The 13,042-nt window shown below is 39.9% G+C and overlaps 1 protein-coding gene across 1 annotated transcript in view; it reads left to right on the top strand.

Moving 5' to 3' along the window:
- C8B (complement C8 beta chain) overlaps positions 1–13,042 on the top strand; it is a 40,241-nt gene that overhangs the window by 12,889 nt on the left and 14,310 nt on the right. Inside the window, exons 3-7 of the mRNA XM_081867204.1 lie at positions 978–1,116; positions 4,395–4,536; positions 6,834–6,966; positions 7,547–7,744; positions 10,327–10,567. Coding sequence (XP_081723330.1) covers positions 978–1,116; positions 4,395–4,536; positions 6,834–6,966; positions 7,547–7,744; positions 10,327–10,567 — 853 coding nt within the window. The remainder of the gene's footprint in view (positions 1–977; positions 1,117–4,394; positions 4,537–6,833; positions 6,967–7,546; positions 7,745–10,326; positions 10,568–13,042) is intronic.

Below are 13,042 nucleotides of genomic sequence, written 5' to 3'. Positions count from 1 at the left end.
GGGAGGGAAGGAAAAGCATTCAAGGGACAAGGAACACACGTGGGGTGGGTGGAGAAGGATGCTGTTAATAATGCAGAAGAGGGGTATAAGAGGAGAAGGCTCTTATAAGAGGAGAGAGAGACAGAGAGCCTGCTTGCGAAAAACTTTACTGCTATTTAGCGAGTGGGGAGGAGAGAGGGACAGAGAGCCTGCTTGCTTTAAAGGAGCCAACCGGACTCCTCTCCTCTCCTGCTTTGCTCCTTTAAAGCAAGCAGGCTCTCTGTCTCTCTCTCCTCCCCACTCAGCGGCTCTTCTCCCGCTTTGCTGTTTCAAAGCGAGCCACGGAGGAGGGAAGGAAGGGGAACCATGGATCCTCTGCTCACGACTGCAGCAGATCCCCCCGCCATCCTTAGGCATTCGCTCCATAACACGCACAGACATTTCCCCTTACTTTCTAGGAGGAAAAAAGTGAGTGTTATGGTGCGAAAAATACGGTGCACACATCCCTGACTGTCATTCTGAAAGCAACTTGGAAACATATGTTTTATACATTTGCTTGGGCATTAACAGGATATGACATAAGATGAGCCTACTGGATCAGGCCTAGCATCCTATTTTCACAGTGGCCAGCCAGTGTTAAACCGCTTGCACTATGTTGTGATATAAATTTTAACACTAGTACTTTATTTTTACCTTCTCTTTTGTAAATTGATTTGTGGATTGATTGTTTTGGTAGTTGGTATATATCGGGAACTGGGCTCTGCTTTGATTCTGAGATCATTTAATCAAGGTTGCTTTAGTAATTTATTTATTTGTTTATTTATTTATATATGATGCCATCAGATGCCTTCTTCTTAGCCACAGAGATGGAATAGGAAGAAATCTGATATTTGCCATTGATGCTTGGTGCTGCCCCTAGCAGAGATCTAGGGATATCTGGGTTACATGCCTTTTTTAATTTAGGAGACCTAGAATTCATAATCTCTATTCTGTTACAGTACAGATTTGTCCATGTGGAACGGCCTTCTCAGTTTGGCGGTGACCCGTGTGATTACTCTGACAAAGAAACTGAAGACTGCGTTACAAACAGACCTTGCAGGAATACAGTTAGATGTGAAGGCATTGTGTGTGCCACAGGTTAGTGAATAAGAAGTGGTTTTCCTAAATTTGAAGCCAGTGGCTAAGCCCCCATGTATTGAATTGTATTTGAACTTAATAGAGTGAATGAAAATTTGAACTTAATAGAGTGAATGAAATCATACTCATGGCAGACCTTTTAAACTGTAGAGTAATAGTTCACATTGTTTGATTTGTCGCAACTGAAATTTGATATGGTTTGCATTATTAAACAGACATAATTATAAAACCAGCAAGAAGAATGGGACAACAGGGAACAACAATGGCCTGGTTTGTGCATCATTTTAAACCACAGTTAAACTAAACTATGGTTTATATGTGAACACACAGTGTGCTGGTGAATGATGCAAAACAGTGGGCGATTCACTTCTCTCGAGCAACTTCTGCTGTTGCGCTGCTGGGAATCAGGCCAGAGTCTGGGTCCGGCACTATATCCCAATCTGGGTTTGCTGCTTTCCCGACAAACCATGAATTGAAACCAAGGGTTGTTATTGGCTTACCAATTATGGTTTGTTGGGAAAAAACAATCTACAAGCCTGAGTTCAAACTAAGTCAAACCATGGACTGTTTCCTGGCAGCACATATAGAGCATGAGCAGGGAAGGAGTGAAGTGCCTATAATGTCAACAATGTACACCAGCATACTGCATGCTCATATTTAATCCATAGTTTAAACAGTTCCATTCTGTGAGGTGCAGTGCTTGTACAGATGGAATGTCCATGTTCCTACACAATGCACAATGTTCAATTCCACCCGCTGTGTGCCCCTGGTGGTGTCATGTTTCAGAAATCATAAATCATATGCTCCCTGTTAGCTTTATCATAACAAAATTTATTTGTTCCTGGCTCCCTTTCTAGGTTCATTTTAAGAGGTCCATACAGATCAAAATGAAGATGACGCGCTTTCTCTCATGTCTGCTGTTAAAATTTATTGGATTACATTATGCCCAAGCCTGCTTGGTAATCACACCTGCGTGTGCATTTTCCAGCAGTATACATGGCAGGGTGCTGGAGGTATAGATGCTTTAGACAGGCTGCAAAGAATTTCAGATTTGTTCTGGGTTATAAACTGCAGCAAGGAAAATAAGAAAACTGCCTTCCCAAGCTCTTCTAATGACTCATATTATACACAGCTAGAATTTCAAAATATTGCAGTCATTTATTTATTTTTAAAAAGATACTGCAGCAACAATCATCAACATTCGTAATATATTAAGAATTACTCCTCATCAGCTTTCTCCTCAAACTTCACTATAAAACAAAAAAAAAAATGAGGATTTATTAGATACAGCAGTGCTGTCTTGATTTCTGCAGCCAGGAAACTCCAGGTTGCTGTTTGCTTGTTTTTTATGCAATGGCAACATTTGGAATTCCTACAGAAATTGTACTTTTTTTGGTGGTTGCAGCAAGTGATGAAAGGATGCAGGAAGCATTAAGTTGGTAATGCAAATGGGATGCCATGGGAAAGGGACTTTGCATTAGGCTATATGCAACCTTGGCAGATTCTGCTTTCATAGCAAGCAGGCAGTCCCAGTTTTCAAGAAGTTTAGGGCAGGGTCTTATTCAAGCTAAGAAAGCAGTGAAAGCAGAACCAGAAGCAGTTTGGGGGTCAAGGAGAAGGGGGAAAGGCAGGAAGTTGGCACAGGAATAAGAGTTATGGAAGGGAAGAAAGGAGGTTTTAAAAACATAGACTCAAGAGTGCCATAAGTAGGATTTGCAGTACAAATTTGCTTAGACTCAGTTTTATGGATGAAGAATCCTTAGGTGGTGGCCATATTTATATACTACTACTGCTAATAATAATAATTTATTTATATGCCACCCATCAAACTGGGTTACCCCAACCAATCTAGGCAGCTTTCAATAGATTAAAATACAGCAGTAAAAATCACTAGTAGGTAACTCATCCTGTTGTAGCTTTGGGAATAGAGAACAGGGACATAAACCCAAGGTTAAAGCCACTTCACTGTATTTACCCACTTCCATAGATCCAGGTTCAGTATTCAAACTTGGTCCATCAAGTGCTGCTTCTCAGCATAGGACATCGAGTGCAGGCTGTTGGTTTCTCAACTTTCTGCAGACAGTGGCCTCATTCAAATATAATGATGAACTGTTATTTTTCAAAACATAAATGAGACAGTGCAAGCCAATCTCTTCTTTTGCACAAGTACAGTGAGGAGATTGGAAGATTTCACCTCCAACTGACCACAGTTTAATATTACATCCAAATCCTAAACCATACCTAATCTGAACTAAGGTGTATGGACACCAGCCAGAGTCATAAAGTGAGAGCAAAGCATAGTTAAAACTATTGACAGTTTGTCCAGTTTATGACATAACACTAATTGGCCGTTAATTAAAAAGTGGAAATGAAAGCTTCCCATTTTCTTCAGGACTAACCCAAGGCATCTTGTTGTCTGAAGCAAATAGCAACATGCTCCACAAACCCCTTTTTATGTACAGAAACTAACTAGCAGTTAAGTCTTGCTTTAACACATACAATGTGATAGCATCTGTCTGTACGTATATCTCTGTGCACCTGAGGACAGCAGGCTAGTTTAGGCATATTGCTGACATATTTCTAATCTCCAATGGAGGGGAATTGTTGAGGAACAGAGGCCTCAGGAGGAATTGAAAGGGACCACTGCAACCTCCGCCAGCATCTGCAACCTGAGATAATTCCCTTACTCTGCCTAGTGGTAGGCTGGCAGTGCTTCTCATGGCAGTGCAAAGCAGAACAGGGAAGGTGTGAGCCTGAGGTTTGCACAGGAACATTGATGTAACAGTAAACCATAGTTTATTATTACATCCAAACAAAGCCAGTACGAGCATGCTTTCAAGCATTTCAGCACAATTCTAAAGTACAGAAACATTGCCTTTTCAAAACAATGATCCTCAATACTCAGTACATTCTATATTTCAACCAGATTGCTAGGTTATACATTGGCTGCATGTTGCAATTACAGTTGTACCATATTTCTCAAGTTCTTTCTGCTAGTGATGACTTTTCGCCTAAGAAATGCAATACAATTTGCCGCTAATTTAAGTTCAAAATAATATTACAAAAATGTTTATACAGACTCATCCTAATCAATTAAATGTGCCTGGTTATTAAACCCGAATTTGTAAAGGAGCAGATAAGCCAAGCGCTTTCCCTGAAATAAATTGATAATTGCATCTTCACATTTTCAGGGGTCAGGGGCAAAGCATTGCACTGATTGAGCTAAAGGGAAATATCAGATTAACAATTAATTAGTGTGTTCCCACTCTGTGTTGTAGGGAGATGCATTAATCGGAGGCTGCTTTGCAATGGAGATGATGACTGTGGGGATCAGTCAGATGAAAGAAATTGTAAGAAAGTATATAAAAAGTGCAGCCAGGAGATGGAACAATACTGGGGAATACAAATGCTAGCAAGTGGGTAAGCAGTTCCATTATATTTCCAGAAACAGGACTGATGCCAAATGGAACAATTTGCAGTTCTACCTTTAGAATTGAGGTGGGAACCGTTTTTTTCAGCTTGAGGGTCACATTCAATTCTGGGCAATCTTCCCCAGAGCTATGTGCCAGTGGTGGGTGGGACCAGAGGTAAAAGTAGGCAGAGCAACAAATGTAAATTTTACCTTTATTCAGCAGGCTAGTTACTGCACCCACCCAGCCCTACCCTACATTCAGACCACCATGAGGAATTAGCAGAGTTCAAGGAAACATTCCAAAAACACTCAAGGAGGGTGTGAAACTAGGCTGGTGAGGCTGTGGCCTGGGAAGAGATGAGGTAATCAGGGAGGGAAAATGGCTTTGGGGAATCTCAAGGGCCAGATAAATAGGCCTAGAAGTCCACATTTGGCTCAGGGGCCTGGCTAAGATTTCACATTCCTGCTATCAATAAAGAGCTATCAATAAATTCTATGACTGCTTAGAGAAAAGGGGGGTTTAGAGACACATTCTCATACTTCCTAGAAAAGTAGCCATGTTACTCTGTTGCAGCAGAATTTTACAACAGGTGTTAGAAACTTCATATAGTTTAGCTACATCTGAACCTTCATCAACTCATGGGAAGAATCTGCTTCTCCTCCACCTGCTCATTACGCAGGCAAGGGGACAGCTTTTAAATAAAACATGGAACCAAAAGAATTACAGCAAGCTTAGATACTATTTTAATAGCTCAACTTAACATGGTTGTTCTAGCTGAACCACTACTTCAGAAAAAGGTCTGACCAGAGTAAAAACATAACAAAGCCTATATAGTAGCTCAAACACAGCACACAAAGTGTTATAAAACATTGAAACATATAAACATATAAAACATTGAAACATTCCTAAACATCCTTCTACAAACATCAAGAAAGGTTACAGGTCATGAAGTAAAACACACATGAAGTAAAACACCAGTAACTTCGCTCCTGCAATTACGTTTGGGTGCCCCTAACTGCTTGGGTCATTTGGGTCTCAAATGTCCTACTATATCAGAGTTTTCTTAGCAACCAGGCCTTCCACCAAGTTGTTGACATTCCTGTCCCTATCTGTTCCTTTGAACCTCTCAAGGAGATGCCAGATTTCTTCACCCCAGTGCTAGCTCAAAGCAGAAGTAGCAAAACATCCTGAGTGACCATTTGTGCCAGATAGGAAAGGAGTTTATAACAAGAGTCATAAAGTGCAGGCACACCAAAAGAGGACTAATACATTCTAGCCAAAGGTCCAATACAATTAATGTTGGAACGTTTTTAAAATATAAAAAATCTACACCCTGGGTGTCCCAAACCCCTGGCCTACCTGGTGGCAAGTCAGTATGTCAAGTTCCCAGTCCAGGGTCAGTCCACATGCCCAAAGTTCCACAGAGATCCTGGAGCATCAACATGGGTAGTTAGTTGAGCAGACACAGCACCTCAATGATTGCAGCATCTGGGCTTAATGAGGCAAATGACCCTCACCTGTTCTGAGCCTACTCCAGCTGAAGAATCACATAGCGAGCTCCACCTGGACAGCTAGGGAGCTGGGCAGTGGGTTATTGCTTGTCCCAGCCTCCTAGAGAGCCTCTTCTGCTGCTCCCTGCACCTCAGAGCCTGCTGTGTTTGTGGAGACAGGGACCCCTCTGGCTCTGGTGATGGGTCCTGCTGCTCTGTTTCCTGTGCACTGACCCCCGCTCCCATCCCCTCATTGTCCCCCAGTCTGGAAAGCACAGTAGCTGCAATCTGGTATAGATAATACTGAACTGACTGAGCCAACGGTCTGATTTCAGTATAAGGCAACTTGCTATGTTTCTATTCCATATACTATAGCCTCCCTCACACACAAGGCTCTGTCCACCCATATATATGTCTAGGAAGGAAGCAATGGAACAGGTTTTAACTGTTTCAGGTTTTAACCATTTTAACTCTCATGGACTGCCACACCTGACTGCTGGGTTCTGTTCAGCTTAGTGGGTTACAATTAGTGCAAGTATGAAAAAATTCATAATACTTTGGAGGTTCTCTCCTGCGTGGTAACAGAATATAATTTGTTCACTCTGTCTGGGAAAATCAGTATGCTTGATAGACAGACCCAATTTTGACCCCCTCCCATTTGCTGCATTACTGCTTTTTAAAAAATTGTGTAGTTTTTCCAGGACCAAAATAGGCCTCATATGTACTAAAATATGTTGCCAAAAGAAGATGTATAAGTTACTTTGAATAACCAATGTCTAAGCATGGCAACTTTATCCATTTCCCTTCTCCCCAGATTAAATATTTTCACAAACGACCTGGAAGGATGGGTTTTAGACTATAAATACTATGCTGGAGCATGTTCTCCCCAGTATATTGGAGACACCAATTTCAGAAAACCATACAATGTAGAAAGCTATTTGGCAGAGGTATGTATTGAAGAGCTGTATGTGCAGTTAAAATTCCAAGGATTGTTGATACATCAAGTCATTTATTAAAGTAAAAATAATGCTCAACCAAATATTTATGTTTTATGCTTATGTGTTTTATGTGAAGTCCAAGTCACTTGGGCTTTCTCAAGTACTCTACATATGTGTGTTAGAGATAATCCAGAAGACCTCTTCACTGATAATATCAGGTATTATGAGTTGCATTTTTCCTTCATAAGGAAGATTTTTCATATTTTCAGCAAAGCAGCTAAGGATTCTGTCTCTCTTTTAATGAATCAGCAATACATATTTCTGTAATATATTGTTGAGGCACTTAACTTTCTACCAACAAGCCATATGCCTTATGTGTAAAACATGTCTGCATGTGGACAACTATGTATTTATTTAATTATGAATGCCATTTATTTGCTGTCACATACAGAATATTGGTTTGCAATAAATTTATTTATTGGTTTTATTGGTTTGCAATAAATATATAGAATGAAAACTACAAAAATTATGATAACTTTAGGCGTGGAATCGCGATACAAAAAGTTCCTTATTCATGTTTTTTGTTTAGACCAAAGGCAAATATGAATTTGCGTTGACTGAATATGAATCTTATTCAAGTTTTGAAGAGAATGTCTCCAAGGCAAAAGCGAAACAACAAAGCTTCAGCATTGGCATAAAAATACCAGGCATGTTTGAAGTTGGTTACAGTCAGGATGACCAGAGGTACCAGAAGTACATTCAGAGGACAAAACGATTTTCTTCAACGGTAAACATGCTTCTCCTTAACTCTAGGTTCATTTTAGTGAACATGGACAGTTTTAGAAACACTGTGTACTGTGTTTTGAAGTTAGGAAAAGTAAGGGTGTTTTTAGTTTTGCTCAAATGTTTTCACACCACATTTAGAGCTGAAAATCATTATATTCAGAGATTTCTTTCTGTTGTCACATCACCCTTTCTGAATAAGCTCCAAAACAATGGTTCAGGTCTGGGATCATTCTGACACATTACTCAGTCCTCACTATACATTTAAAGCATGATCTTTGCACTTCAAACAGTCATGGCTTCCTTTAAAGAATACTGGAAGCTATAGATTGTTAAGGGTGCTTAAAGTTGTTAGGAGACCCTTGTTTCCCTCACAGAGCTACAGTTCTCAGAGTGGTTTAACAATCCATCTCTCTTCAGTGGCAAGTCTGGAAATTATAGATCTAGGAGCATAAAATAGGGGTCTCCAACCAACTCTCAGCACCCCTGCAAAACTACTGCTCCCAGAATTCTTGGGGGGAAGCCATAGCTCTTTGAAGTCAGTTCGTAGTGCTTTAAATGTATGATGTGGATGCAGCTACAATGACTTGCTGGGTCACATTTTCTGCAGTCCTGGCTTCATATGTAGGATTTCCATGTTGTCACCGGTGTCAGTGTTGACCACCTAGGGGGCCCTGAATCCAAACACTACACTTATCTGCTTTCCCCTCCCAAACAGATGATCCATTTTAAATTTTTTTTAAAGTATGTTTTTATTGCTTTATTATAAACCTATATGCCAATTATCACATAACCTCATGCCCCAAGGGGGAATGAAGAGGATACCGTAACAGCTTTTTTCTAAACGAGTTGTCGTTTTTATTGTATGGTAATCTTTTCCCCTTTTTCTTTTTAAAGTGATGCCTATCATTGTCGTAACCTTATGTCAGCCACTTTGTGAGGTCTGCCTGAAAAGTGATCTATATATACTTTAAAAACAAACAAATCACCATGCAAACAATAACAGAATGCTACACAGATCCATAATTTCAGGGAGGTTCCATGGAAAGAAAGTTGTGCAGTGATGTATATGGGCAGCAAGCATATATATTGTGAAGGAATTGGAATGAATGTCTGTGGAGGGATGTATGCAAAAGATCTGGCCATGTGAAAGTGTGCATTTCCGTTTATTGGATAAGGCTACAGGGGATGTGTGAGAGTACCCTGCAGGTATGATCGGAATTTGACAGGAAGGCTGGGTTCAAAGCCCTGATGCCCCACCACTCACTTCTGCTTAAGAATCTGTTTTTCCAAGGGTACTTTCTGAGATGGCTGCCTTCCTGTCCTTGGAATTTCCAGAGGGATGTCAGCATGCGCATAAAAGGCCATGCTAATGTTAGACTGGTGAAACAAGACAGGTGCTGTCAGTTCAGAATATGGCAATAGAAGCAAAGAAACCAAGCTATTCCACTGCAGGGCAGTCATGACAGTAATATACAATGAAAACTGCTTGCAGGCCTTACATAGTTTAATTATAGACTGAACCAAGCCTATTCACCTTGGAAGAGTCGGTGCATCCACTGAAATGCCTTGTTCAGGAAAGCAGTGTGGGTTGCATGAAATACTCGCAGTTTCATTGCGGGAAGATGATACCGATCCATGTAGAATTTATTTCAAAACAAACCACTTGATACTTAAAAAGCAGGACTGGATTTCAGCACTACAAAATCCTCAAATTCTCCAGCTCACAAAATTATGGGGGGAAGAAACTTTATTATCACTGATATGAAAAAATAAAGATTTTTTTTAAAAAATGGTTATAAGATTTAGATACTTAGGCAAAACAATTTTCAGAGGGGGGGGGGTTTCCAGCTGGAACTCAGTTCCGGTACCTCTCAGGTCCCATTGCCATTTTAAGAGAATGAGGGAGGCATTCATGGTGAGTTTCGGCACCTCTTTTTCTAGAAAAATAGCACTGACAATTATTATTATTATTTATCAAGTGCATTAGGAAATTTGATTCAGTGCCAGAATAATTACTGTATTTTTAATTCACTAATTAAGCTTGAAGATTTATTTCGATGAATGAATCTTGTGAATACGCTTAGTTAGCTATACATATATCCCCCCTGCCCCCCCCAATGTAAAATATACATCTAGCTGGCACAACTTTCTTGAAGGTTACTCTGCTATTACATTTTCTCATATTTTTGGCTTAGACATGAGTCTGGGTATCTTTGTCACAAAGTCCATAGACTACCATACAACTCAGCGTTGTATCATTTTAAAACCTATTTTCAGTTGTTTTTGTACTGTTTTAAATTCTATTTGCAGTGGTTTATAAGTCACCTTGAAACAAACGTAAAAGGTAACAAATCAGTCAAAGCATCATCATCATCACCTGTACATTTATTTCATACTGAGGTTCAGTGTGATATATTTTTCATATATTATTGTATTTCCAAAATGCATTTAATGCAAGCAGCAACACAGATTGTTGTAAACATATCTATGGATGTATAAATATATATGGGGGCCTTGTAATGCAATGGTGGAAGACTTTACAAAGATCCTATCTCTCATTTGAATACATTTGCTTCAATTTAGTCTAGAAAATTTATCCATGCCCGTTCCGAACTGGAAGTTGCCCAATATAAACTGAAGAGTCGGAATTTAATGCTTCACCATGAGTTCTTCCAGAGACTTCTTCGCTTGCCTTTAGAGTACAGCTATGGGGAATATCGAGAACTCTACAGAGACTACGGAACACATTACATTACTGAAGCTACCCTTGGTGGAATTTATGAATATACTTTGATCTTGAATGATGAGCAGCTTCAAAGAGCAGGTATGTGGGCAGAGACGGCTGTAGACAAACCAGATTGTTTTATGCTGACATGGAACAATGTTCTGAACCCAGCATAGGTATTTGACATCACACAAGGTGGCATATTTGAGTAAAGCAATAGTTACCTGATTAATTCATTTTCCTGCAAAGAGATTTGTTTGTTTGATTTAGCTGGATGCTGACTGTCAGGCTCTTTCAATGAGAAAGCAACAAATATTTGTGATTACATGTCTGTATCTTTCTGCTGCTGACTTTGTTTGTTATTATTTGCTCAGATTTTAAAACCATCTGTCTGATCTGAGCATTTACTATTATTATGTGTGATGCTGCCAATCCCACTATCTTAGACTCCCGAACCCAATGGACCTGGTTATCATTTTGACACAGAACTTTCAAGGCCTAACCATTTGGCTTGTAGCTCTGTACATTTACAATGGGGGCCTTGGAAACTTGCATATATATTATTTAATTTTTTAATCTAGAATTTAATTCCTGAGTATGAAACAAGATAAATAAAGGCAATGTAACAAGTCATATTGATATTTAGTCCCTTAAGGAACAAGGAAGGTATTTATCTGACACCATGCCTTCTTGTATACAGTATTCATTTCCCTCACCCCCAAGAGCTGAGATGAAGTAATGAGGTTACAGGACCGGCCACCAAGAAAGGCAAAATTGTCATTCATAAGAAGTTTCTCCAGCTCTCCTTTCTCAAAGGAGGTGTGACAGATGCATACAATTGGCCTTCTGGAAAGTCTAATAATCTCAAGTCAAGTTTTATTGCGGCAAAAGCCAGTGACACAGAACACCACAATATCATACAAAGGGAAATCAACAACAGCATCAAGAAGAAGAAGAAGAAAAAAAAGAAAATTATTACACAAGGGAGCTTCGCAGTGTGCCGTTCAACAAAAGAGATTTACGCTTCCTGATTGCTAAAGTGCAAAATTTGGCCACCTCATATGATATTGAGCTTGAGGAATCTTCCAGAAGGTATTTTCGTAGAATTTCGGGGGAGGATTCCAAATAATGTTGAAGGGGTATAAATTTTGAGAAAAGCGGCAAAATAAGTTGAGCTCGTTCTTCACTATAGAATTCGCAAAATAGAAGGATGTGAGTGACAGATTCTACCTTATTAGACATACAGGGGCAGAGACGCGCATGCATTGGTACCCGCGTAAATTTGCCGTACAGCACTGCTGAGGGCATTGTCTCAAAGCGGGCTCTGGAGAAAGCCCATCTATAAGCTTCGTTAGTGATGTTAGTTAAGTAAGGGGCAGCTGAAAAATTAGACCAAGCTTTTAAAGATCTATACGTCTCCGGGAGTAGGGCGTCTTCTTGTTGTAATTCGACATCGTAGAGTCTCTGAGTGATAATTACTTTAGCCTTGTTCAGAGTTCCAATAAGAAGATTTTCAGGGTTTAGGCCAATTTGTTTGATCTTGTTAGTTATTTGCATAAGCCAAGGAGGATAGGGAACTGCAGCCAGGAAGTAAGGTAACAGTCCCTTAGGGTTGTAATGGATTTTCAACCAGAGGGATATTGCTTGCTCCCAGACTTTTAATTCCACTCTGGGCAGTCCTGCCTCTTGCCTTAAGACTGCATTAGGTGTACACTTTGGGGTAGCAAATAATGATCTTAAGAATTTTGATTGTACTGTTTCAAGGGTCTTAAGGTTGGTAGAAGGGCTAATTTGAGAGCCATACAGGAGTTGGGCTAACGATTTTGCCTGGAAAACTTTAAGGGCCATCGGGAGGAAGCCAGCTCCTTTCCTTCTGAATAATCTAAGGATGGCATTTGCACTTCTTCCTGCTGATATAGCTGATGTGGTCAGGTGTGTTGACAATTTGGCATTATAAGAGAAAGTAATGCCTAGGTATTGGAAGATCTTAGTCTGTTCAATGGCGTTTCCCTTTATGCTCCAATTATCTTTCCTGAAGGAGCGGTTAAAATGTACAATTTTGGTTTTGGCAAAGTTAATTGTTAACAGCTCAGTGTTACATTGGTCACTAAACTTTCCTAAGGCACGTTTCAAGCCCACTTTGGTTTGAGAGAGAAGAACAGCGTCATCCGCATACATTAAAACTGGTACTTTTCTGCCATTAGAGAACACGGGGGGATGGGTTTCGATTTCACGGCAACATGTGACCAGGGAGTTAACATAGATGTTAAATAAAATACAGAATCAAATGCTGCCTTTAGGTCCACAAAGGCCGCATACAATGACTTTTTCCATTTGATTCTTTGATACAGAATCAAATGCTGCCTTTAGGTCCACAAAGGCCGCATACAATGACTTTTTCCAATGTTTCACATACTTATAAACAAAATAATCTAACACTAAGCAGTGATCAATGGTGGAACGTCCAGATGTAAATCCTGCTTGTTCAATTTCTAACAAATCATTATGGTCTAACCATTCACACAATTTTAGGCATAGGTGTTTTGTATAAAGTTTGCAGATCACATTCAGAAG

The sequence above is a fragment of the Podarcis erhardii genome, assembly GCF_964252035.2.
Source record: "Podarcis erhardii genome assembly, chromosome: 6".
Classification (NCBI taxonomy): domain Eukaryota; kingdom Metazoa; phylum Chordata; class Lepidosauria; order Squamata; family Lacertidae; genus Podarcis; species Podarcis erhardii.
Note: the sequence above shows the minus strand (reverse complement) of the source record. Positions and strands in the feature narration are given on the sequence as shown.